At 44.6% G+C, this 27945-nt stretch overlaps 1 protein-coding gene across 4 annotated transcripts in view; it reads right to left on the bottom strand.

The window, feature by feature from the left end:
- NHEJ1 (non-homologous end joining factor 1) overlaps positions 1-27945 on the bottom strand; it is a 131234-nt gene that overhangs the window by 101013 nt on the left and 2276 nt on the right. For all 4 annotated transcript variants that reach the window (XM_060193867.1, XM_060193868.1, XM_007519767.3 and 1 more), the window contains exons 2-4: positions 26938-27114; positions 23126-23338; positions 1072-1210 (exon numbers count right to left, since the gene is read on the bottom strand). In XM_060193867.1, coding sequence (XP_060049850.1) covers positions 1072-1210; positions 23126-23338; positions 26938-27114 — 529 coding nt within the window. The remainder of the gene's footprint in view (positions 1-1071; positions 1211-23125; positions 23339-26937; positions 27115-27945) is intronic.

The raw sequence follows: 27945 nt of genomic DNA, 5'->3' as shown, positions 1-27945 counted from the left end.
ATGTCTGGCCTCAGTGGTGGCCTCTTCTGTCCACTTGGGGGCAGCCAGGTAAAAGGCACAGAGACAAGTGTTACCTGGCATCAAACCTCCAGCTCCTGGTCCATATCCAGCACCCACCATTGGGTCAACACTTCAGCAATGCTTTTTTTTTTTCTTTTCTATTTTTTTTTCCACCAGGGCTACCACTGGGGCTCAGTGCCAGCATTAAAAATCCACCACTCTCGGCAGCCATTTTTCCTTTTTTTTTTTTCTATTTTACTTAATAGGACAGAGAGAAATTGAGAGAGGAGAAGGAGATGGAAAAGGAAAGAGGGTGAGTAGAGAGAATAAGGGTTATACAAAGAGACTCTCTAATGTCTGAGGCTCTGAAGTTCCAGGTTCAATCCCCCTGTACCAGCATAAACCAGAGCTCCAGAGCTAAGCAGTGCTCCATAAAAAAAATAATAATAATATTTTTTAAAGGTGTTTTAAAAGGGAGCTGGGAGGTGGCACATTGAGTTAAGCACACATAGTATGAAGTGCAAGGACCTATGCAAAGATTTTGGTTCGAGCTCACAGCCCCCCATCTGCAGGGGGGTCACTTGACAAGCATGGAAGCAGGTCTGCAAGTGTCTATCTTTTTTTCTTCCTCTCTGTCTCCCCCCCCCCCAATTTCTATCATATCCAAAAAAACAAAAATCAGAAAGAAAAAAAATGGCCACAGGAGCAGTGGATTCACAGTGCAGGCACTGAGCCCCAGTGATAAACCTGGAGGCAAAAAGAGAGAGAGAGAAGGAGAGAGAAAAAGAGAGACACTTGCAGGCCTTCACCACTCATGAGTGTACCCCGTGCAGGCAGGAAGCAGCGGCTCGAACCTGGGTTCTTAAACATAGTAATATGTGTACTTAACCAGATGGACCACTGCCTGGCCCCTACTTTCACAGTTTCTGACCAGAGCACTACTCAGCTCTGGTTGTTGTTGGTGCCAGGGATCAAACCTGGGATCTCTCTCATGCAAGTCCAAAATGCAAATGCTGTGCTAGCTCCCTGGACCTAATGCCCCAACTGGCTCCTCATGGCCTGGGCCCTCACCTCGGCTCAGGGTAGCCCCGCTCTCCTGGTAGTCCTGGATCTGCAGATCTTTCATATGAAGCAGCGCTGCCAGCTCCCTCACTTGGCTCTGCAGGGCCAAACTCATGCCCATCAGTGGCCGGATCAAATGCTGGGAGACCTTTTGTGAGAGAAACAGCAGTTAGCCAGCAGATACACACAAAGCCCTCCAGAGCCCGGCATGCGGTACTAGAAAAAAATGCTGAAGAATGGATGTTTTCAGGTTAGGAACAGCATAAGGGTTATACAAACACTCCTTTTTGTTTTTAATAGTGATTTAATAATGACTAACGAGATTGTAAGATAGCAGGGGTAAAATTCCATACAGCTCCACCACAAGAGTTCCGTGTCCCATCCCCTCCATTGGAAGGCTCCCCACTGTTTATCTCTCTGGGATTACAGACCAAAATTCGTTATGGGGTGCAGAAGATGGGAGGCCTGGCTTCTGTAACTGCTTCTCCGCTGGACATGGGCATTGGCAGGTCAGTCCATACCCGCAGCCTGTTTTTATCTTTCCCTAGTGGGGCAGGGCTCTGGAGAGGTGTAGTCCCAGGGCACAATGGTGAGGTCGTCTGCCCAAGGAAATCAGGATGGAATCATAGTAGCATCTGCAACTTGGTGGCTGAAAGGCGGTAAGATATAAAGCAAGACAAGTTGTTTAATAAACCAGAACCCAAAGGATGGAAGAGAGCAGATGAAATCAGGGGTCTTTATGTGGGAAGTCTACTTTATTTATGTTCCAAAAGGGCCCAGGACTTTAGTAATTTTTTTGCCCGAGCCTGACTGCTAACATGCAAGTAGACTAAAAATATTGTCTGGGAAGATGGTGTCAGAGTTTAGAATAGGGCTAGAAAGCTGGATTGGGGAAGAAAGTAGCTCCTAAACATGAGGAAAGTATATAAATACCATTAATTATTAATCCCATAGATCTGATCCAGGGCCCACATATATTCATATTTAACACAGGAGCCTATGTAACCTGAGTCCTGTCAGTATGAGCTCAGCTCGAAGTCCATGATCACAGCTGGGAACATTCTAGGCTGTACTCATTTCAGGGCCAGTGTTCCTTCATGCCTGAGGCTCCTAGGTCCCAGGTTCATTTCCTAGTACCACCATATATATGCCAGAGCTATGCAGTGCTCTGGTCTCTGTCTCTCTGTCTCTCCCTCTCCCCCTCCCTCGTTAAAATATTTTTTAAAAGAATGAGTGTTTCCATAGGAATTCAGAATTTCATAAGCAAGCAGCCATTTACATGGACACAAACACAAGTATAAGGATTGAATAAGTACATGAACGAGGCTCAAGGATCGTCTTTGGGGCACAGACCAAAAGATGGGCAGAAGGTTGATGGAGACAACATAATGATTCTGCAAAAAGACTACATGCCTGAGGCTACAAGGTCCCAGGTTCAATACCCAGCACTGTCATAAGCCAAAGCTGAGTAGTGTTCTGTAATATAATAATAATAATAGTAATACTACTACTAATAACAATAATATAACCAACTCTAGGTAAAGTAGAGTGTAACTGAAAGCGAAAAATGCAATATAGTTGGTAGGCCAGGCAATGTCATACCTAGTTGAGAGCACATGTTACCATGTACAAAAACCAGGGTTCAAATGCACCCCCACCCCCACCTGCAGGAGGTAAGCTTCACAAATGGTAAAGCAGGTCTGCAGGTGTCTCTCTGTCTCTCTCCATCTCTATCTCCCCTTTCCCCCTCTCAATTTCTGTCAAATAAAAAATTTTTAAAAGAAGGGGGCCAAGCAGTTGGCACACCCATTTAGTGCATATAGAAAGAAATCCAAGAACCCATGTGAGGATCCCGGTTCATGCCCCCAGCTCTTCACAGTGAAGCAGGTCTGCAGGTGTCTCTCTTTCTCTCCCCCTCTCTGTCTCCTCTCCCCTCTCAATTTCTCTCTGTCCTATCCAATTAAAAAATATATATATATATATATATATATATATATATATATATATATATATATATATATCCAGGAGCAGTGGATTTGTAGTGCCAGCACCAAGCCCCAGTGATAACCCTGGAGGCAGAAAGTAAGTAAGTAAGTAAATAAATAAATAAATAGCAAAAATCACTTTTGGGGAAAAAAAAATGCAATACAGTTGGTAAGAGGAAAGCACTGGCTCATCAGTTTTGTCTCAGCAGAGACTGAGATAAAAGGAAAGAATCCAAAAAACCTCCAAGAAAGTCAGTTAGAAAGTAGCGGGGAGTTGGGCAGTGGCGCAGCGGGTTAAGCGCACGTGGCACAAATCGCCAGGACCTGCGAAGGATCCCAGTTCAAGCCCCCGGCTCCCCACCTGCAGCGGAGTCGCTTCACAAGCGGTGAAGCAGGTCTGCAGGTGTCTGTCTTTCTCTCCTCCTCTCTGTCTTCCCCTCCTCTCTCCATTTCTCTCTGTCCTATCCAACAACAACGACATTAATAACCACAACAATGTTAAGCAACAAGGGCAACAAAAAGGAAAATAAATAAATAAAATAAATAAAAACTTAAAAAAAAAAAAAAAGAAAGAAAGTAGCGAAAGGAAGATGGCAGCTGGAGTAAGAGAAGACAGCAACTCAGCAACCAAGGAGGTGGCCCAGTGGGAGAGAGAAGACAGCAGTCTACAGGAAGTAGGGGCTGAGGAGGTGGCCCAGTGGGAGAGAGAAGACAGCAGTCTACAGGAAGTAGGGGCTGAGGAGGTAGCCCAGTGGGAGAGAGAAGACAGCAGTCTACAGGAAGTAGGGGCTGAGGAGGTGGCCCAGTGGGAGAGAGAAGACAGCAGTCTACAGGAAGTAGGGGCTGAGGAGGTGGCCCAGTGGGAGAGAGAAGACAGCAGTCTACAGGAAGTAGGGGCTGAGGAGGTGGCCCAGTGGGAGAGAGAAGACAGCAGTCTACAGGAAGTAGGGGCTGAGGAGGTGGCCCAGTGGGAGAGAGAAGACAGCAGTCTACAGGAAGTAGGGGCTGAGGAGGTGGCCCAGTGGGAGAGAGAAGACAGCAGTCTACAGGAAGTAGGGGCTGAGGAGGTGGCCCAGTGGGAGAGAGAAGACAGCAGTCTACAGGAAGTAGGGGCTGAGGAGGTGGCCCAGTGGGAGAGAGAAGACAGCAGTCTACAGGAAGTAGGGGCTGAGGAGGTGGCCCAGTGGGAGAGAGAAGACAGCAGTCTACAGGAAGTAGGGGCTGAGGAGGTGGCCCAGTGGGAGAGAGAAGACAGCAGTCTACAGGAAGTAGGGGCTGAGGAGGTGGCCCAGTGGGAGAGAGAAGACAGCAGTCTACAGGAAGTAGGGGCTGAGGAGGTGGTCCAGTGGGAGAGAGAAGACAGCAGTCTACAGGAAGTAGGGCTGAGGAGGTGGCCCAGTGGGAGAGAGAAGACAGCAGTCTACAGGAAGTAGGGGCTGAGGAGGTAGCCCAGTGGGAGAGAGAAGATAACAGTCTACAGGAAGTAGGGCTGAGGAGGTGGCCCAGTGAGGAGCCTAGGTTCCCTCAGCGTGAGGCCCAGGGTTCCAGCCCTAGCACTATACGACAGAAGCAGTGCTCTGGTCTCTCTCAGCCTCCCTCTCACTTGTGCATTTCCTCCCTCCCTCCTTCATGAAAAATCAATTGAGAGCCTGGAGAGAGCTTTTAGAGCTGAAGTAGACCCAGACCACCAATCAAGAGTCATTTCAGGATGATGGCCCAAAATGAACCCAGAGTTTCAATCTGTTCCTACAAAGGCAGCAGAGTGTCTGCTCACCAAGAGACCCACCTGGGAGGAACAAGCCAGCCCCACAAACACCTCACTCTGACCAAGAGCTTGGCACGGCCATACCACAGTGCCGCTGGGCTGATGCTCTCTGCAATAACAACTCAGTGGAATAGCAACGGAGCACACCTATGCCAGGTGTCCATTAGCCTGGCAAGGAAGGCAGCCCAGATCGATACTCTATTTGTGGCTTGGGGATGCTATCAGGGCTCCTTTCCTTTCCCCCAAGGAGATGAACTCATGGAGACACTGAGAAAAAAATTCCCAGAGCAGAGGTCAGCAAAGTCTGCAAGGACCAGAGATGCATCTTTTCCATGATACAGCCTGTGCCATCTCTGTCGCATCCTCAGCTCTGCTTCTATTGCAGGAAAGCAGCCTCAGACAATGTGTCAGAAAAGAGGGTGGCTGTGCTCAACAAAAACAGGTGGCTAGGGCCGGGGAGACAGCACAGTGGTTCTGCGAAAAGCCTTTCAGGCCTGAGACTCTGATGTCTCAGGTTCAGTCACCAATACTACCAGAAGCCAGAGCTGAGTAGTGCTCAGGTTGGGGTTTCTCTCTCTCTCTCTCTCTCTCATAAATATACATCTGAACTCCAATTCCATCAGGACCCAGAGAGAGAAGAGGAAAAAGGAAGGACATTTGGAAGTTATAATAGGTGTCAGTGTGACTTTGAAAGGAAGAGAAGGCAGAACCACAGAAAAAATGGGCAAATATAGAGAGAGATAGTTATAAAAATAATAGTCAACCCATATCTGTGACCTTAAGAGAACTACTGCAGTCTCCTATGGAAGGAATGGAACACAGAACTCCGGTGGTGAGAACGGTATGGAATTACACCCGTTACAATTTTGTGAATCAATATTAAATCACTAATAAAAGAAACATATGTGGCCAGACAAATTTGGCTCCTGGTCAGAGTGTGCCAGCTCCTGCCTTCTATCTAAGAGAACTTTTAGAGCCGACAGAGGAGGAGAAGATGCTAGAAGGCCTGTCATGTATGCATCAGGGTGGGGCCTGGAATTCTCAAACTTCTGCGTCTCCAGGCCCCCCCACCCCTAGCATCTCCAGATAGCCCAGCCAAAAGCCCACAAGCCAGGCTGGGGAGCAGAACTTAATCCTACCTAGGACTGGTCAATACTACATCTGGCTGGAGTGAAAAGGCGACTAGAATTAGGAGAACGAGACTCTCATCCCGGCCGTGACAGCACCTAGGTGTGAACATGGCTTAGTCCAAGATCCATGCCTGAGGTTCCTGGTTTGAGCCCTAGGACTGAGTACACAGGAGGGGCTCTGGTGTGTGTCTCTGTTTGTGTCACAGGAAATTCTCATGTGCAATAAATAAAAGAAGTGCTTTTTTACATTCAGTAATTTAGTCAAGACATATAAGGCATATATTAAGATATATATGAACTGGGAGTCAGGCGGTAGCGCAGTGGGTTAAGCGCAGGTGGCGCGAAGCGCAAGGACCGGCATAAGGATCCAGGTTCAAGCTCTGGCTCCCCACCTGTAGGGGGGTCGCTTCACGAGTGGTGAAGCAGGTCTGCAGGTGTCTCTCTTTCTCTCCCCCTCTCTGTCTTCCCCTCCCTCTCTCCATTTCTCTCTGTCCTATCCAACAACAATGATAAACAGCAATAATAATAACTACAACAACAAGGGCAACAAAAGGGAAAATAAATAATAATAAAAAAGAGATATATGAACTGAATTACAAATCTAGGCCTTCTGGTTCCAAAGCCTGGATTTTCCATGGGGGGGGAGGAAGGGAAAGGAAGAAGGGAGAAAGGAAGAAGGGAGGAGATAGAAGGAAGTGCAACAGGAGGAGGGAGAGAAGGAAAAATGGAGAAGAAGGGAGAAGACAACCATAGGATGAGGAAAGAAAAAATTTCAGTGACTTTTTTTAAACTTTATTTTACTTTATAGGATGGGAATTAAGAGGGGGAGGAGAAGGTAGAAAAGGAGAGAGAGAGATACACCTGCAGACCTGCTTCACTGCTTGTGAAACTTCCCCTTGCAGGTGGGGACTGGGGGCTTGAACCGGGGTCCTTATGAAAGGCAATATGTGCACTCAACTGTGAGTGCCACTGCCCAGCCCTTCAGAGTGACTCCTAAGAATCATCAGAGAAAGTGGTCAGAGAGGTGACAAGTTGGAAAGCCAAAATATGAAATGTCAAGAATTCACATTGGGTTAGGAAGACGGGCAATGAGAAGCAGGAGGGGTGAAGTGAAGCCACAGCTGGAAGTGGGCTCTGTGTGTACCAGCAAGTGCAGACCTGGGGTTCCAGGCACCCCACAACGCCCTGAGAGGTGACTGACACAGAGTAACCTGAAGCACTGTTTCACTGCTTGTGAGACTTTCCCCCATCCCTGCAGGTGGGGACTGGGGGCTTGAACCCAAGTCCTGAGCACTGTAATGTGTGTGCTCTAACACTCAGCCCCATCTATGTTAATTTTTTTTACAAAATAAGAAGAAAAAAAAAGAGTAAAAAAAAAAAAGGGATTCAACTTCCAGAGGCGGAGCTAGGAGCAGCAGATGGCTTTCTCTCCTCTCCTCTCCTCTCCTCTCCTCTCCTCTCCTCTCCTCTCCTCTCCTCTCCTCTCCTCTCCTCTCCTCTCCTCTCCTCTCCCGGATCAACTAGGAATACCAAAGGAGACCACCCGGACCGAAACAAGACAGGACTAGAATGACCACAGGAACCCAGTAAATCACCCGTGAGTACAAACACGTGTGGCTGGTGACAGAGAGGAGAGAGGGGCCTAAGGAGAGATTAAGTGACTGCTAACAGTTCAACAGTTTATCAGTGGAGACACCACCTCCAGTCTGCTCCACCAACAAGGGGACAGCTGAAGGGAGGAAAGGACTCCCCAGAGACTCACCAAGTGCAACTCTGAGTCTCCATTGCTACTACCCTCAGAATCTGGAGCAGCAACAGGGAGGGACACCAGGGGACAGAGATCTAACCGAGAAACTCAGGAGAAGACCTATACCTCGGCAGCATAGCTGAGGGGCTGTGAAAGTCTCTTTGCATAACCACTGGATTATCTCTGCCACACCCTGCTTTATCTCTTGGTCAGGAGTCAGTGATTAAGCTAAGAAGCCTATTGATAGTTTAAAAGCCCTCAGGCTCCCATAGCCTACAGGGAAAAAAAAAAGAGGTTTTTACACCACTGAGCTCCAACTCAGGGAATGAAAAAACTGTTAACTTCCACCACTGTGAACCCTTTAATTAAATTACTTAGACACAAGTCAATCCAGGCAATACTGATCAATAATTTGAAAAGTACTGATAAAGGGAACTCATAACATAATATATAAAATGGTTAAAACAACAAGAAAAAATATTGGAGACTCGAACCAGGACAAGAGTCCAGCTAAAAGTCCTCCAGAGGGTGAAGCACAAAACGAGTTCAACATCCAAACATTAGCTAAGGAAATAATAACAGGAGTGAGTAAAGAATTTGAAAAAATTGTAATCAGAAATGCAGGAACAACAAATGAGAATATGGAAGAAAATACTAATTATCTCATGGTTATTAGAGAGCTGAAAGCTGAAATCGCTGAGCTAAGAATGCAACTAGCTGAACAAGCTAAAACAGTATCAGAGCAGGGCAACAAAATAGATGAACTCCAAAAAGCAGTAGAGGGCAGAGAGAATAGAATCTATGAGGCTGAAGACAGAATTAGCAAGATTGAGCAAGATTAGAGACAACTAAAAAAGAAGTAAGAGATCTCAAAAAGAGATTAAGAGATGCTGAAAACAACAGAGTCCTATGGGATGACTTCAAAAGAAACAATATACGCATTATTGGCATACCAGAGGAAGAAAGAGAAGGAGAGGAAGAAAGCATTCTCCAGGCCATAATAGCTGAAAATTTCTCTAGTCTAGACAACATCAAAGACATAAAGATTCAAGAAGCCCAGAGGGTCCCAAACAGAATTAACCCAGACCTAAAGACACCAAGACATGTCATACTTAGAATGGAAAGGAATAAGGATAAAGAAAGGATCCTCAAGGCTGCAAGAGAAAAACAGAGTCACCTACAAAAGAAAACCCATAAGATTAGCAGCAGACTTCTCCATACAAACACTACAGGCCAGAAGAGAATGGCAAGATATCTATCGAGTGCTCAATGAGAAAGGCTTTCAGCCAAGAATACTATATCCTTCTAGACTGTCATTCAGACTAGATGGAGGCATCAAAACCTTCTCAGACAAGCAAGAGTTGAAGGAAGCAACCATCACCAAGCCTGCCCTGAAAGAAGTTCTGAAAGGTCTCCTATAAACAACCAGACCACCACAAATAGGACATATATCAAAACACTCTAAAACTCTACAAGAATGGCGTTAAAATATCTTCAATCTTTGATATCAATAAATGTCAATGGCCTGAATTCACCTATTAAAAGACACAGAGTAGGAAGATGGATCAGAAAACACAACCCAACAGTATGTTGTCTACAGGAAACTCACCTAACTATATTAACAGTAACACAATCATAGTAGGGGACTTCAACACCCCACTATCTCAACTTGACAGATCATCCAGGCAGAAAATCAATAAAGACATAAGGGAACTAAATGAAGAGATAGATAAACTAGAACTATTGGACATTTTCAGAGTCATTCATCCCAAGAAACTGGAATACACATTTTACTCAAATCCACATGGGTCATTCTCAAGGATAGACCATATGTTAGGCCACAAAGACAGCATCAGCCTATTCAAGAGCACTGAAATCATCCCAAGCATCTTCTCAGACCACAGTGGAATTAAACTAACACTTAACAATCAACAAAAGATTAGTAACAGTGCCAAAATGTGGAAGCTCAACAGTACACTTCTTAACAACTTCTGGGTCAAAGAGGAAATCAAGGAAGAAATCAAAATGTTTCGAGAGTTCAATGAAAATGAAGACACAAGCTATCAAAATATTTGGGACACAGCTAAAGCAGTCCTAAGAGGGAAGTTCATAGCTATACAAGCACACATTAGGAAACAAGAAAAAGCATAAATAAACAGCCTGATTGCACATCTTAAAGACCTAGAAGAAGAACAATAAAGGAATCCTAAAGCAACCAGAAGGACAGAAATCACTAAAGTTAGGGCAGAAATAAATAACACTGAGAATAGGAAAACCATACAAAAGATCAATGAAAGTAAATGTTGGTTCTTCGAAAGAGTAAACAAAATTGACAAACCTTTAGCCAGACTCACAAAACAAAAAAGAGAGAAGACACAAATAAATCGGATAGTAAATGAAAGAGGAGATATCACAACAGACACCGCAGAAATTCAACATATCATGTGAGGCTTCTATGAACAACTATACGCCACCAAGCTAGAGAACCTGGAAGAAATGGATGATTTCCTAGATACCTACCAACTTCCAAAACTAAGTAAAGAGGAAGTGGATAACATGAACAGGCCCATCACAGCTAATGAAATTGAAACAGTTATCAAAAATCTTCCCAAAAATAAAAGTCCTGGACCAGATGGTTTTACAAATGAATTCTACAAAACTTTCAAAGAAGAACTAATACCTCTACTTTTAAAAGTCTTCCAGAAGATTGAAGACACTGGAATACTCCCTGCCAGCTTCTATGAAGCCAACATCACCCTGATACCAAAAGCAGACAGGGACACAACCAAAAAAGAAAACTACAGACCAATATCTCTGATGAACATAGATGTGAAAATATTGAACAAAATTCTAGCCAACCGGATACAGCAGTATATCAAAAAGATTGTTCATCATGACCAAGTGGGGTTTATCCCAGGCATGCAAGGTTGGTTTAATATACGTAAATCAATCAGTGTGATCCACCACATCAACAAAAGCAAGACCAAAAACCACATGGTCATATCAATAGATGCAGAGAAAGCCTTTGACAAAATACAACATCCCTTTATGTTCAAAACACTACAAAAAATAGGAATAGATGGAAAATTCCTGAAGATAGTGGAGTCTATATATAGCAAACCTACAGCCAACATCATACTCAATGGTGAAAAACTGGAAGCATTTCCCCTCAGATCAGGTACTAGACAGGGCTGCCCATTATCACCATTACTATTCAACATAGTGTTGGAAGTTCTTGCCATAGCAATCAGGCAGGAGCAAGGAATTAAAGGCATACAGATTGGAAGAGAAGAAGTCAAACTCTCCTTATTTGCAGATGACATGATAGTATACATGGAAAAAACTAAGGAATCCAGCAAGAAGCTTTTGGAAATCATCAGGCAATACAGTAAGGTGTCAGGCTATAAAATTAACATTCAAAAGTCAGTGGCATTCCTCTATGCAAACACTAAGTTAGAAGAAATTGAAATCCAGAAATCAGTTCCTTTTACTATAGCAACAAAAACAATAAAATATCTAGGAGTAAACCTAGCCAAAGAAGTGAAAGACTTGTATACTGAAAATTATGAGTCACTACTCAAAGAAATTGAAAAAGACACAAAGAAGTGGAAAGATATTCCATGTTCATGGGTTGGAAGAATTAACATCATCAAAATGAATATATTACCCAGAGCCATCTACAAATTTAATGCTATCCCCATCAAGATCCCAAGCACATTCTTTAGGAGAATAGAAAAAATGCTACAAATGTTTATCTGGAACCAGAAAAGACCCAGAATTGCCAAAACAATCTTGAGAAAAAAGAACAGAACCGGAGGCATCACACTCCCAGATCTCAAACTGTATTATAGGGCCATTGTCATCAAAACTGCTTGGTACTGGAACATGAACAGACACACTGACCAGTGGAATAGAATTGAGAGCCCAGAAATGAGGCCCCACACCTCTGGACATCTAATCTTTGACAAAGGGGCCCAGACTATTACATGGGGAAAGCAGAGTCTCTTCAACAAATGGTGTTGGAAACAATGGGTTGAAACATGCAGAAGAATGAAACTGAACCACTATATTTCACCAAATACAAAAGTAAATTCCAAGTGGATCAAGGACTTGGAGGAAAATATTGGCAGAACTTTTTTCCGCATAAATTTTAAAGACATTTTCAATGAAACGAATCCAATTACAAAGAAGACTAAGGCAAGTATAAACCTATGGGACTACATCAAATTAAAATTTTGCTTCTTCACAGCAAAAGAAACCACTACCCAAACCAAGAGACCCCTCACAGAATGGGAGAAGATCTTTACATGCCATACATCAGACAAGAGTTTAATAACCAACATATATAAAGAGCTTGCCAGACTCAACAACAAGACAACAAATAACCCCATCCAAAAATGGGGGGAGGACTTGGACAGAATATTCACCACAGAAGAGATCCAAAAGGCCAAGAAACATATGAAAAAATGCTCCAAGTCTCTGATTGCCAGAGAAATGCAATTAAAGACAACAATGAGATATCACTTCACTCCTGTGAGAATGTCATACATCAGAAAAGGTAACAGCAGCAAATGCTGGAGAGGGTGTGGGGTCAAAGGAACCCTCCTGCACTGCTGGTGGGAATGTCAATTGGTCCAACCTCTGTGGAGAACAGTCTGGAGAACTCTCAGAAGGCTAGAAATGGACCTACCCTATGACCCTGAAATTCCTCTCCTGGGGATATAGCCTAAGGAACCCAACACATCGATCCAAAAAGATCTGTGTACACATATGTTCTTGGCAGCACAATTTGTAATAGCCAAAACCTGGAAGCAACCCAGGTGTCCAACAACAGATGAGTGGCTGAGCAAGTCGTGGTCTATATACACAATGGAATACTACTCAGCTGTAAAAAATGGTGACTTCACCGTTTTCAGCCGATCTTGGATGGACCTTGAAAAAATCATGTTGAGTGAAATAAGTCAGAAACAGAAGGATGAATATGGGATGATCTCACTCTCAGGCCGAAGTTGAAAAACAAGATTAGAAAAGAAAACACAAGTAGAACTTGAAATAAAGAAATAAATTAAAGAAATAAATTATAAAACAAAACAAAACATGGAGTAGGGCACCAAAGTAAAAATCCTGGGTTGAGGGTGAGGGTGGATGTTCCACTTCACGGGGGGGGGGGGGGGGGGGGGGGGGACAATCTTTTGTTGGTTGGAATGGTGTTTACATACACTCCTATTAATTTGTAGTTATATAAATCACTAATTAATATAAGAGGGGAAAATTTGATTGAATGTCTCAAACTTTTTAAAGCACAGACTGAGTCTTTTTAATATATAGGCTGAGTCTTTGATATGTTGACTCTCTTAAAAGCTTAGACCATGGAGTTGGGCTGTAGCAGGTTAAGCGCACATGGTGCAAAGCACAAGGACCCAAGTAAGGATCCCAGTTCGAGCCCCTGGCTCCCCACCTTCAGGGGAGTCGCTTCACAATCGGTGAAGCAGGTCTGCAGGTGTCTGTCTTTCTCTCCCAGCTCTGTCTTCCCCCTCCTCTCTCCATTTCTCTCTGTCCTATCCAACAACGATGACAACAATAATAACTACAACAATAAAACAACAAGGGCAACAAAAGGGAATAAATAAAATAAATATTAAAAAAAGTTAAATAAAAAAAAAAAAAGCTTAGACCAAGGAGAACAGAAGCAACCAGTGGCACAGCTATATACAAATAATGTCAAAGGACATAAATTATGGTGATGTTGTGTACGATACAGCAAATCCTAACAAAGGGATATTTCAAAGTTAACCCAATTGCCAAATAATGTGATTAGAGCAATAACTATCTATTGTCTTCTTAAATCCTAAGACAGCAGGAACCTCCTGCTTCCTCTATACAGCCTGTATTTCCCCCAGTCCTGGAACCTCTAGGGTGGGGCTCACTTTCCTGCATGCTTCTCTCAATTCACACCAAATGATATTGCATCCGCCAATCCCAACCTAATCAACACAACAAGTACCACCTCAGCATGCTTCACTTCAGACCGTGTCCAGAGACCTCATGCATGGAATGTCAACCCTTCACCATCATTACTCGGGTGAGACCATTCCTTTCATAGTATTCTCTAATTCCATTCCAGGAGATTCACTTCCTAACAAAGTCTCAAAACCTAGATATAGACCAGGTCCCATGAGATAGAGCATATGTTCACATGTATCCATAAATTAGGGCAAAATATATACCTGAAAGCAAAAATACACAATAGTCTGTAGTGAGTCAGTATCAAGTTCATAATGAAACAGTGTCTACTTAGACTTAGATATCCTCCTCATCTACTTCCTATTACGCTTCCCTCACGCACTCCAAAGCTAACTTTATCAAAGCAAGGACTGCAAAAGCTGAATAAAGGCAAGAGACTGGCAGACTTTCACAAAGACTCTTTAGTCACTATCAGGCCACCCCATCAGCTGGGGCCCTAATCAGGGAGTCCTGAGATTCCCAAACAGACATGATGGGCCTAGACCTCGAATAAATCCCTCTCTACAGTTACCGGTCATTTCTATCAGGAACAACACAATAGACCCCTTTGTGGGCCCCCATAGGACCTTGCCCTCCACTTGGATCAACAATGGTAGAGAATGTTCCATCCTCCAAAGGGAGGATGAACAACATACTAGAGTATGCTACACCTGAGGAAGATGGATTGATATTGGGGCAGCTTGTAATGTTCCTACTTATGACCACAGAATGTGAGCTCAGATCTACAGGGATGCAAAAGTCACATAGGCTCCTAAGCTGAATATGGGCCCCAGATCACATCAAATTGATGGGGTTTACAGTCAACAATATTTATACCCCTTTCCCATATTAGGGAGCTACTCTCTTCCCTGATTCAGCTTCCTGTTCCTTTTCCAGCCATGACATCATCTCCCCAAACAATAACTTGGATCCACCTACATATCAGATTTCAGGCTCAGGGAAAAAAAGAAAAAGAAAGAGAAACCTAGTATACCTACAGGCCATTTGGAATATAACTAAAATATGCCTACTAGCTAGCTACAAAATGGTGACACCCCCCCCAACTCTTCATTTGCATTATTCCAGTCTTTAGGTCCATGATTGGTCAACCATTTGTTTGGCTTTGTATGTTTTTTTTTAATATTTATTTTATTTATTCCCTTTTGTTGCCCTTGTTGTTTTATTGTTGTAGTTATTGTTGTCGTTGTTGGATAGGACAGAGAGAAATGGAGAGAGGAGGCGAAGACAGAGAGGAGGAGAGAAAGATAGTCACGTGCAGACCTGCTTCACCGCCTGTGAAGCGACTCCCCTGCAGGTGGAGAGCCCAGGCTCGAACCAGAATCCTTCCTCTGGTCCTTGTGCTTTGCGCCACCTGCGCTTAACCCGCTGCGCTACAGCCCAACTCCCTGGCTTTGTATGTTAACTCTCTTTTCAACCACCAGGTTCCAGATACTAGCATGATGCTGACCAGACTTCCCTGGACACAACTCTACCAATGTGTCCTGGAGCTCTGCTTCCCCAGTGCCCCACCCCACCAGGGAAAGAGAGAGGCAGGCTGGGAATATGGATCGACCTGTCAACGCCCATGTTCAGTGGGGAAGCAATTACAGAAGCCAGACCTTCCACCTTCTGCATCCCACAATGACCTTGGGTCCATACTCCCAGAGGGTTAAAGAATAGGAAAGCTGTCAGGGGAGGGGATGGGATACGGAGTTCTGGTGGTGGGAATTGTGTGGAGTTGTACCCCTCTTATCCTATGGTTTAGTCAATGTTTCCTTCTTATAAATAAAAAAAATTAAATAAATAGAAAAGACAGGAATATTTTACCACATGTAACAAAAGAATGTAAACAACTTCAGTGTTTACTAGTAGCGAATTCCATAAACTCACACTGATACAGTCATGAAGTCAAGTGCCAGACCTGCCCTGGGCAGCATTAAAGCAGGTATTCTAAGTGCACTGCCGCAATGATCTCTCCATCCTCTAATTCAGTGAAAAACACAAGCACTGAATAGATCTCGAACATGCACACAGGTGTGTATCTGACCTAGACAGTTCTGTGTGCACACAAACACATCTGCACACAGCTTTCTTCATGAATACACATGTAGGGCTGAAGAGACAGCATAATTGTCATGCAGAAAGACTCATGCATGAGGCTCTGAGGTCCCAGGTTCAATCCATGTGTGTGTGTGTGGGTGTGTGTGTGTGTCTGTCCATCCATCTCTCTTTCTGTATATCTCAATAAAAAGAATTCAAAAGTAGTTCATATCAGCAGTTACTTTATAAAAGAAAAAAGGGGAGTCAGGTAGTAACGCAGCAAGTTAAGCGCACGTGGCGCAAAGCACAAGGACCGGTGTAAGGATCCTGGTTAGAGCCCCTGGCTTCCCACCTGCAGAGGAGTCACTTCACAGGTGGTGAAGCAGATGTCTATCTTTCTCTTCTCCTCTCTGTCTTCCCCTGCTCTCTCCATTTCTCTCTGTCTTATCCAACAACAACAACATCAATAACAACAACAATAATAACTACAACAATAAAACAACAAGGGCAATAAAAGGGAATAAATAAATATTTTTAAAAAGAAAAGAAAAAGGGAGTCAGGCAATAATGCAGTTTTTTAAGTGCACGTGGCGCAAAGTGCAAGGACCGGCATAAGGATCCCGGTTCAAGCCCCCGGCTCCCCACCTGCAGGGGGGTTGCTTCACAGGTAGTAAAGCAGGTCTGCAGGTATCTTTCTCTCCCCCTCTCTGTCTTCCCCATCTCTCTCCATTTCTCTCTGTCCTATCCAACAACGATGGCATCAGTAACAATAACAATAATAACTACAACAATAAAAAACAAGGGCAACAAAAGGGAATAAATAAATAAATATTTTAAAATATTATAAAAAAAAAAAGAAAAAAGAAAAATGGCTCTCACACCTATAGATGAATGATTTATGAAAAGTAGGCTCAGAATATTAAATGGAGAAAGAAGATTCATTTCAATAAATGGTGCTGGGAAAATTTGGGTTGAAATGTGCAGAGGAATGAAACAAGATCACCATATATCACCTTACACAAAAGTCAATTTCAAATAGAATAAAGACTTGGACATTAGACAGAAATCATCAAAGACACAGAAGAAAACATTGGCAGAACTTGCCATGATAATTGCTTCAGAAATGTCTTCAAAGTGTCAAGTCCAACCACAAGGATGACAACAGCAAAAAGAAACCAATGGGACCACATGAAACTGGACAGCTTCTACACAACAAAAATCAGACAAAGGGCTGATAATAAAAATATATAAGGAGTTCACAAGACTCAGCAGTAACAACAACAAAAGCTCTTTAAAAAAAAGTGAAGAGAACATGGATGGGACTGTTACCAATGAAGATTTCCAGATAGCCCACAGACACATTAAAAAAATGCTCAGTCAAGTTGTGATATATATACACAATGGAATACTACTCAGCTACTAAAAATGGTGACTTCACCATTTTCAGCCGATCTTGGATGGACCTTAAAAAATTCATGTTAAGTGAAGTAAGTCAGAAATAGAAGGATGAATATGAGATGATCTCACTCTCAGGCAGAAGCTGAAAAACAAGATCAGAAGAGAAAACACAAGTAGAACCTGAACTGGAGTTGGTGTATTGCACCAACATAAAAGACTCTGAGGTGGGTGGGGAGAATACAGGTCCAAAAAGGATGACAGAGGACCTAGTGGGGGTTATATTGTTATGTGGAAAACTGAGAAATGTTATGCATGTACAAACTATTGTATTACTGCCAAATGTAAAACATTAATTCCCTAATAAAGAAATAAAAAAAATTTTAAAAATGCTCAGTCACTGATTAACAGAGAAATGCAAATAAAGACAACAGTGAGATACCACTTCACACCTGTGAGGCTGTCATACATCAGACAGGATAGTAACAAATACTGGCGAGGATGTGGGAAAATGTAAATCGTGTTCAATCCCTGTGCAAGGCAGTCTTGAGATTCCTTAGAACATTACAAATAGAGCTGCGGCTGGGAGGTGGTGCACCTGGTTAAGCGCACATGTTACAATGCTCAAGGACCCAGGTTTGAGCCCCCAGACCCCACCAGCAGGGGGAAAGTTTTGCAAATGGTGAAGCAGGCCTTCAGATGTCTGTCTCCATCCCTATCACCCCCTTCTCTCTCAATTTCTGGTTGTCTCTATCCAGTAAATAAATAAAGGTAATAAAAAAATTAAAAGGGGGGGAGAGGTAGATAGCATAATGGTTATGCAAAGAGACGGTCATGCCTGAGGCTCCCAAGTCCTAGGTTTAATCCTCCCACACCACCATAAGCTATAGCTGATAAGTGCTTTGGTAAAAAAGAAAGAAAGGGGGGAAAGGAGGAGGAGGTGAAGGGTTTGGGGGCCGGGTGAGTACATATACTGCAGTATGCAATGGCCCTGGTTCAAGCCCCTGGTTCCCACTTGTAAGGGGAAATCTTTGTGAGTGGTGAAGCAGTACTGCAGGTGTCTCTCTGTCTCTCCCTTCCTCTCAATTTCTGGTTGTCTCTATCCAATAAATAAAGATAATAAACAAATTTAAAAAATTTAAAAAAAAGAAAGAAACAGAGCTACTCTACAATCCAGCAATTCCTCTCCTAGGGACATATCCAAAGAAAACAAAAGCACCTATCCAAAGAGATCATAAACCTATGTTCAGAAAAGCACAATTTGTACTGGCTCAAACAAGGAAGCAACCCAGGTGCCCAGTGACAAATGACTGATTAAGAAAGTTGTGGGGAGTCAGGCGGTAGGGCAGCGAGTTAAGCACACGTGGCACAAAGCGCAAGGACCGGTTTAAGGATCCCGGTTCAAGCCCCGGCTCCCCACCTGCAGGGGAGTCACTTCACAGGCGGTGAAGCAGGTCTGCAGGTGTCTATCTTTCTCTCCCCCCTCTGTCTTCCCCTCCTCTCTCCATGTCTCTCTGTCCTACCCAACGACAACATCAATAACTACAACAATAAGAAACAAGGGCAACAAAAGGGAATAAATAAATAAATAAATATTTTAAAAATAAAAGAAATTTGTGGTCATAACCAGGCAACGGCTCACCTGGCTGAACACACACATTACAGTGCACAATGACCTGGGTTCAAGCCCCCCATCCCCACCTGCAGGGGGAAAGCTTCACGAGCAGTGAAGCAGTGCTCCAGGTGTCTCCTTCTCTCTCTCTCCCTCTCCCTTCCCCTCTCCATCTCCTCCTCTCTCAATTTTTCTCTGTCTCTATCTAATAATAAATAAATAAATAAATAAATATTTTTAAAAGAAAGAAAGTTGTGATATTCACACACACAATGGAATACTATTCAACTGTAAGGAACAATGAAACCTTCTTTGCCTCATCCTAGATGGAACTGGAGGAATCATGTTAAGTGAGATAAGTCAAACAGAGAAGGATGAATATGGGATGATCTCACTCACAGGCAGACGATGAAAAACAAGATCAGAAGGGAAAGCACTCAGCAGAACTTGGCCTGGAGTTGGTGTGCTGCACCAAAGTAAAAGACTCTGGGGTGGGGAGGAGGGTTCAGGTCCTGGAACAGGATGACAGAGGAGAACATAGTGGAGGTTGTACTGTTATGTGGAAAACTGAGAAATGTTATGCATGTACAAACTACTGTCCTTACTGTCAACTGTAAAACATTAATCCCCTAATAAAGAAATTTAAAGAAGAAGAAAAACTTAAGAAATAAGGAAATAAAGGCAAAACACTAAGTGAAGCTTGGACTAGGCATGGACAATGGCAGCAAATCCAAGGGACAGGAATAGGAGGGAGGGGAAGGGGACTGAGAGGACCATGGAGACAGAGCGTACAAGGGGGGGGGGCAGGGAATTGAGCTGGTGGTGGGAGTGGTGTGCAGACACCAGATCCAGGGAGATAAGATATTACACTCATGTGACAACTGTCTTGCGAGTCATTATCTCCCTAATAAAACAATAAAAAGGAAGAAAGAAAAAGGAACTAGACCGCAAAGGAGGGGCAGAAAAGAAATATATGGCTTTCAGTTTCACTTAAATGCTGTTTGAAATGTTTGCCTTTTGTACGAATTGCTCATCCAAAAATAAATGTAAAGGAAAACAAACACAAGACTGGGTAGCAAATGAAAAAAAATATGACTATGTGACGCCACAACACACCCACACACCTGAAATAGCGCCCACCTACACCTGTGTTCTCTGGCTGCTTCCTGGGGTTCAGGGGTTTCCCTGGAAAGGCAGGCTTTTTCTTATTTTAACTTATAATGTAACTGTGAATCAGTGGTTCCAAGCTAACTTCTCCTCATGGTCAACCAAGACTCAGTCCCTTCTAAACAATGTGCCGATGACAGCTAATGTTCCTTTATGAGGTTTTTCTAATATATATATAATTAAACAAGTATTCTTTACTGTATTATTTTTTTAATTTTTTATTATCTTTATTTATTTATTGGATAGAGACAGCCAGAAGTCAAGAGGGTAGGGGAGATAGGGAGAAAGACAAGAGAGACACCTACAGCCCTGCTTCACCACCCGAGAAGCTTTCCCCCTGCAGGTGAGGACTGGGGTCTTAAACCTGCATCCTTGCACACTGTAACATGTGTGCTCAATACTGTATTATTTTTAAACAAAACAAAACAAAACAAAATTATTGGTGCCCACTAGTCTCTAAGAAGACCTGCCTCTCCAGCTTCATTGTCCTGCAGGACTATGTGACATGAAACACAACTCCATATTGCTCCGGCTTCCCAAAGACTCATCTTTTGGTCCCAGTTCAAGTATTATTGAGGGAACAGTGCCCCCTGGTGGCACCTGGAAGAAGTCACAGGGATTTTTTTTTTTTTTTTAACATAATAGGTAAACTGCACAAGAAATTCAACTGAGAGTCCAGAGGTCACTAGTGTGAGTCCTGTCTGCCAAGCACCGTTGATGGGCCTGGGAAGTGCAAGCAAGAGGAGAAAGTAGCTCTCCCAGCACCCAAGTCTAGCTTTCCAGGGTTCAAGATCACAAGCCCCAAATCCAAGAATGGTTTCTCAAAACAGTCCTTTGTTCCAGCCACCATGACACTGCTCCACCACCCATAAAGTTGCCCCCTAGTCCCACCTACGACCCTCTCATGTAGTGCCAGGGCTGGAGCCCAGGGCTTCACACACAGCAAAGCATGTACTCTACCAAGTGAGCTCGCTCATGGCCCCTCAGCATTTCTAATAAACATTCTCAGGGCCTAGAAAGCTACAAGAAGGTAGATGACATTTCCTTCAGTGCTTGGAAATGGGACTGAATTCCAGTTCCCTCATTCTTAAGCTGGGTGACTTTAGACAAACCATCTTCCGTCAGTTTCCTGCTCCAAAAACCAAGGATGTTCATACATGTGCAGGAAGACAACTGTGAGGACAAAATGAAGGCACGGTACCCACAAGGGGACCCAACACAGACACTCTATTCCGCTGCCAGAGTGAATCTGACCCACTTAATTCAGATCACATGAAACCCCTGCTTAAAGGGTTTTAGCGAAATCCAGCTGCCGTTGGGATAAAACCCAAATTCATTGGAATCCTGAAAGACCTGGCCACCGCCCATCTCTTCTCTCATGACTCCCCACAGCCAGGAAGCCCCCCCCACGATTTCCACACTTAGACACCCCCCACCCCTCTCACAGTGCATTCTTGCCTGAAATGGCCTCGTTCCTCTCTCTCAATTGTTCCTGCCTCATCTTCAAAACTCAGCTCAGCAACTCTCTCTTCAAAAATAACTTTTAGGGGAGTCAGGTGGTAGCGCAGCAGGTTAAGCGCACCTGGCACAAAGCACAAGGACCAGCATAAGGATTCTGGTTCGAGTCCCTGGCTCCCCACCTGCAGGGGAGTCACTTCACAGGCAGTGAAGCAGGTCTGCAGGTGTCTTATCTTTCTCTCCCCCTCTCTGTCTTCCCCTCCTCTCTCCATTTCTCTCTGTCCTATCCAACAACAATGACATCAACAACAAAAACAATAATAACTACAACAACAATAAAACAACAAGGACAACAAAAAGGAATAAATAAATAAATATTTAAAAATAAATAAATAACTTTTAGAGGGACTGGTTGATGGTCCACCCAGTTGACAGCACACTTTGCCGTGAACAAGATCCTGTGTTTCAGTCCCCAGCCACCATATGGAAGCACCACAGAAAAGAGGAAGCTATGGTCCGGGTGATGGTGCAGTGAATAAAGTAGTGGACTCTCAAACAAGAGGTCCCAAGTTCAATCCCCAGCAGCACATGTACCAGAGTGATGTCTGGTGCTTTCTCTCTCTCTCTCTCTCTTATTTACCTCATGAATAAATAAATAAATATTTTTTTAAAAAAAGAAACAAAAGGGGAAGCTTCATGAATGGTAGAGCACTGCTGTGGTGTCTCTCCTCTTTCTCTGTTTCTTTCTCCCTCTCTGCTTTTCACTTTTAACCTGAAGAAATAAAAAGAGAGGGTGAGCAGTGGCATGTTTAGTAAAATGCACATGTTATCTATCATATACAAGAATCCAGGTTCAAGTCCTCGGTCCCCAGCTGCAGGGAAGATGCTTCATGAATGGTGAAGCAGTACTGCAGGTATCTCTTTCTCACCCTATCTCCCCCTTCTCCATTGATTTCTCTGTCTCTAGCCAAGGGGATAAATGAATTATTTTTAATTAATTTAATTAAAAAACAATTTGCTGAGAACAGTGGAATAGCACAGACAAAAAAAAAAAAAAAAAACCCTAGAGAAGGTCCAGTGAAAAAAAGACAAGGATCAACAAATAGCTCAACCTGTGGGTGACCCAGGTCGGGGCGCAGGCACTGCAGCACTGAGGAAAGTTTCAGCGCTGTGGTCTCTCAGTTGGTGGGTCTCTCTCCCCCGCCCTCTTTCTCTCTGCCTTTCTAAATCTATCTAAAAGAAAAAAGAAAGAATTTTTGGATCCCTGATCATCAAAGAACCTGCTATCATTTCCTCTTGCATATATTTTATTTTTCACTAGGTTATGAACTCCAAGAATAGACAATATTGTTTTACATTTGGACACTCAATAGTTAACCTGTAATAGGTACTTAACGAGTGCTGAGTAAATAAAATAATAAATAAAGAAAACCAACAGGATGAAGGTAGATAGCATAGTGGTTATGCAAACAGACTGTCATGCCTGAGGTTCCAAAGTCCCAGGTTCAATCCCCTGCACCACCATAAGCCAGAGCTGAGCAGTGCTCTGGTGAAAAAGAAAAAGAAAAAACACAACAAAATATGTGACGCAACTCTGCTCCCTTAACAAGGAAAGAACAGACCTACCAGAGTCGACAATCCTTTTTCCCTTCTGTCTATTCAAGAGTGGCTCTCTAGACAGAGGGGAATTTCAAGCAAAGCTGAAGAAATAAGTCGCCAAAGTTCCGTCCCCTCTCTGGCCCATAAGCCCTCAGCACTTACCAGAGCTGGCCCAGCGGGGCTACAGCAGAAAGTCCAGTAGAATGGGAGGCCCGAGAGTTGGCTCCGCACATGCAGAACTAGAGCATCCGGCCCCAGGTCACAGGAGATGGTGGCCTCGCCAGGGCAAACAGCATTGCACAGCTGGGACCGGAGCAGCTCACCCAGGTGACAGAGGAGGGCGGCTGGAGGGGCTGTCAGGCGCTTGGTGAGCTCCTGAAAAGATAGCAGGTAGAGTCCCCAGTGAGGCTCCCTGGCTCACAGCACAGGAGACTCTGGCTGACGTGAGCACGGGGGCTGTGAGAGGAAGGAAGCAGATGATGAAGACCTCAGAGCATGGGGCTGGGCACAAGGACAGAGGTTCAGATCCCTAGTCCCCACCTGCAGGGGGGGAGCTTCACTCATGGTGAAGTTATGCTACAGGTGTCTCTCTCTCTTTCTCCCTCTCAATCTCCCCCTTCCCTCTCAATTTCTCCCTGGCCTACCAAATAAATTTTTTTTTTAAATCTTTTAATGTTAACAAAAAGGGGGGCAGGCGGTGGTGACCTGGTTAAGCACTCACATTACAGTGCGCAAGGCCCCAGGTTCAAGCCCCTGGTCCCCACCTGCAGAGGGAAAGCTTCACGAGTGGTGAGGCAGGGCTACAGGTGTCTCTCTGTCTGTTTCCTTCTCTGTCTCCCCCGCCTTTCCCAATTTCTCTCTGTCTCTATCTAATAAATAAATAAATGGTTTTTTAAAAGTTAACAAAAAAATCACAACAGGAAGGGACCCAGAGACAGTTCAACTAGTAGAGCACTTGCCTTACTGCACAAGAGAGGCCCAGGGTTCGAGCCCTGGCACTACGGGAGTAATGTACTGGGTACTGGGGGAGCTCCACGGATGGTGAAGCAGTGCTGAAATGTGTCTCATTCTCCCTCCTTCCCTCCCTCCCTACCTCCTTTCCACTCAGAAGTCTACTGGGTGGGTGGTCTCACTTATAGGTGGTTCTTAAGAAGCACAGCTCCCCACCTGCAGGGGGGTCGCTTCACAAGAAGTGAAGCTGGTCTGCAGGTATCTATCTTTCTCTCTCCTTCTCTGTCTTCCCCTCCTCTCTCAATTTCTCTCTATCCTATCCAACAACAACAAAAACAGCAATGGCAACAATAACAATAATAACAACAGGGGCAACAAAATGGGGAAAAATGGCCTCCAGGAGCAGTGGATTTGTAGTGCAGGCACCGAGCCCCAGAGATAACCCTGGAGGGAAGAAGAAGAAGGAGGGGGAGGAAAAGAAAAAGAAGAAGAAAAAGGAGGAGGAGGAGGAGGAGGAGGAGGAGGAGGAGGAGGAGAAGCAAGGGAAGTAAAGGGAAAAACACAGGGCAAAATTTAAGACTGGGGGAGGTGGACTGCAGCAAAGCTACAGACTCCTGACTCCTGGAGCTGGGTGGGAAGACACAGAGAGCATCAGGTGCCCAGGACACAATGCTGAAAAGAGACTTGGGCTGGGGCTGGGAGTGGGCCGAAAACACCAGTCATGGAGAGACAAGAAGCTGTTCTCTTGGGGGCCAGGTGTTAATGCACCTGGTTCAGCATTCACATTACAGTGTGCAAGGACCCAGGTTCAAGCCCTTGGTCCCCACTGGCAGGAGGAAAGCTTCACAAGTGGTGAAGCAGGGCTGCAGGTGTCTCTCTGTCTCTCTCCCTCTCAATCTCTCCATTCTCAATTTCTCTCTGTCTCTATCAAATAAATAAATAAGAAAAAAGAAATTGGACTGCGGTATCTATCAGTGCCCTGGAAACCATTATTTCTGCAATGAAATTACTGGGGGTGGTGGGTGAGATGCACATCTGGTGGGCAGGGGAGACAGCACAGCTGTAGCACACAGGATTTGCACAGAGCAAGCTCCAAGTTTGACCCTGAGCATCCAAGAGCCAGAACTGAACAGTTCTCTGGTAAAATAAATAGATATTTTAAGGGGACAGATGGTGGTGTCCCTGGCAGAGTGCATATGCTACAATGTGCAAGGACCCAGGTTCAAGCTCCCAGTTCCCTCCTGCAGGGGGAAAGCTCCACAAGCAGTGAAGCAGTGATGCAGGTGTGGCATGAGCGTTTGCGTACTCTCTCCCTCTCCCTCTCCTTTTCTCTCTCTCTATTTAAATCTTTTTATTTTTTAATAATTTTTATTTACTTATTAGATAGAGACAGCCAGAAATCAAAAGGGAAAGGGGAAATAGAGAGACAGAGAGACACCTGCAGCCCTGCTGCACCACTCCTGAGGCTTCTCCCCACAGGTGTGTCGGGAAATTGTGAGGATGTGGTAGAGCCTGCCTGGCAGGGCTTGACCTGAGGAGTGTGTCTATCCTGTCAGTCTCTCTCTCTACTGAGAGGTTGAGCAAGGAAGGACAGGAGTAACCCCAAAGGTTTGCCCCATCTTATCAGACTCCCTGCCTCACAAAGCACCCTGCATTCCTGATACTATGGCCATTAGATAAAAAGAAAAGGGGGAGATGTTGGGAAATTGTGAGGATGTGGTTGAGCTTGGTGGGCTTGACTTGAGGGGACATCCATCCTCTCATCTTATCAGACTTATTATCTACATAATCATTGCTTTGCCTGAAAGATCCCCACCCATTCCATTTCTTTGATCTATCTTCTTTCTACTCTCAAGACCCTCCCTGCCTGCAGGGTATTATTAATCCTACCAGTTAAAACCCTTGCAACAGTTGCTAAGGAAGTTCCTACCTTTCCAGCCCTTTTTGCCTTTCTCTGCCCCTTTCCTAGCCATTTCCGTTTCCGACTTGCCACTTCCAGGTCTGACCTTTAAAAGCCTGGGGTCTCTGATCAATAGAGAATCAAACTGCCTCACCTCCACGAGTCTGTTCCTGAGTCATCTCTCGCGCGTCGCTGAGTGAGCAGCAGCCCAGGCTGGCTCTGGTCGCATTCTCTCCAATCCAGAGAGTACACGCCCAGGAAGAGGCATCCCCACACTAGCCCAGCAACAGGTGGGGATGGGGGCTCAAACCTGGGTCCCTGTGCACTGTAACATGTGCACTCAACGAGGTGCACCACCACCTGACCCCACTCTCTTTCCTTCCCCTCCCAACTTATCTGTCTTAATATAAAATAAATAAATAAAATACTTTAAAATAAGTATCTCAAGAGGGGCCAGGAGATAGTTCACCCAGTAGGGTGCATACTCTACCCTGCAGGAGAACCTGGGATCGAGACCCCAGCCACCACAAGAGAACACCCACACAAGGGAAGCTTCACAAGTCATGGAGCAATGCTGTGATGTCTCCCCTCCTTTATTCTGCCTCTCTCCCTGCCTGTCACTCTCTATTTGAAAAAAAAGAGTCTACCAGGAGCAGTGGAACTATGCAGGAATCCAGAAGGTATGAAGCCCCAGTGAAAACTCTGGCAGCAACAAAGAAAAAAAAATAAAAAGAAAATAGAACACAACAGAATTTGGGCCAAGAAAACTGCCCTGTAATATCGCACATGCACAAAACCCTGAGGATCATTCCCCTGCTCTTTATGGAAAAAAAAAAAAAAAAAAAAAAACTCAACAGGATAGAAGGAAACAAAAAGAAGGGAATCACAGAGATCCACTGGCCTAGCCTGCTTTAACTCTTACTTGTTCTCTACACAGCACATACACACACACACACACACACACACACACACACACACACACACACCAATGCAGAAGTTCCAGGGCTTCAGGAAGAAGTGCAGGACACTCACTACAACTCAGACCAGCACACTGGGGGCAGGAGGTGGGGGGGTTGGTGTCCCCTAACATTCAGAAGTGTCTCTCCACGGCTCCCGTACTGACCTTGGCTCGCTGGCTGACGGTGTCGGCGTCCACCTGTTCATGCCACACGTGCTGCAGATCCGACAGCAGCAAGGCGTAGCCCTGCCCGGTGATGAAGGCCTTGGCCAGGAGGGTGTGCTCGGGCAGCTGGAGGCGTGCCCATGGCTGCGTCAGTAGGCCCTGCTCCAGCTCCTCCATCTGCAGGAGAGGTGGTGCTTAGCAGCGTGCCCAGAGCAGAGTCAGCCTCAGCTGACAACACACCGACTGCTCTCCACTGGGAAATCTTATGGAGATAGCTCACCCAGGAGAGTGCGCACTTTAGCATGTGTGTGTAGGACCCAGGCTCAGGCCCCCAGCCACTACACAGCAGCATAAGGTGGGATAGGAGAGAGAGAGAAAGGAAAGAAGGAAGGAAGGAAGGAAGGAAGGAAGGAAGGAAGGAAGGGAGAGAGAGGGGGGAAGGAAAGAAAGGAAGGAAGGGGGGGAAGGAAAGAAAGGAAGGAAGGAAGGAAGGAAGGAAGGAAGGGAGGAAGGAAGGAAGGAAGGAAGGAAGGAAAAAAGAAAGACAGACACCAAGGCCTGTTCTCCCCCTTACAGCACTTCTACCACCTGCCCCTGATTTTCATTCTTTAGAGATTTACTTATTTTGTGGTCCAGGAGGTGGCGCAGTAGAAAAAGCATCAGACTCTCTAGCATGAGGTCCTGAGTTCAATGCCTGGCAGCACATGTACCAGAGTTATGTCTGGTTCTCTCTCTCTCCTCCTATGTTTCTCATTAATAAATAAAATCTTAAAAAAATAAATAAAATTTTAAAAAACTTTAAAAAAAAATTTTTAAAGTAAAGATTTACTTATTGTTATGAAACCAGAGCAAGGCTCAGCTCTGACATATAGTGATGCCAGGGATAGACCTTGAGACCTCAGGCATGCACGCCCTGTGCTCTAACATGTTGAATTATCTTCCTGCCCCTTCTTCGAGTCACCCAAATTGGACTGATTATTCTAACCTCTACTTAAGAATACCAGGAAG

This window comes from Erinaceus europaeus, chromosome 7 (assembly GCF_950295315.1).
Source record: "Erinaceus europaeus chromosome 7, mEriEur2.1, whole genome shotgun sequence".
In the NCBI taxonomy this organism is placed as follows: Eukaryota; Metazoa; Chordata; class Mammalia; order Eulipotyphla; family Erinaceidae; genus Erinaceus; species Erinaceus europaeus.
The sequence above is the reverse complement of the archived record's forward strand: the minus strand, read 5'-3'. Positions and strand labels throughout refer to the sequence as shown.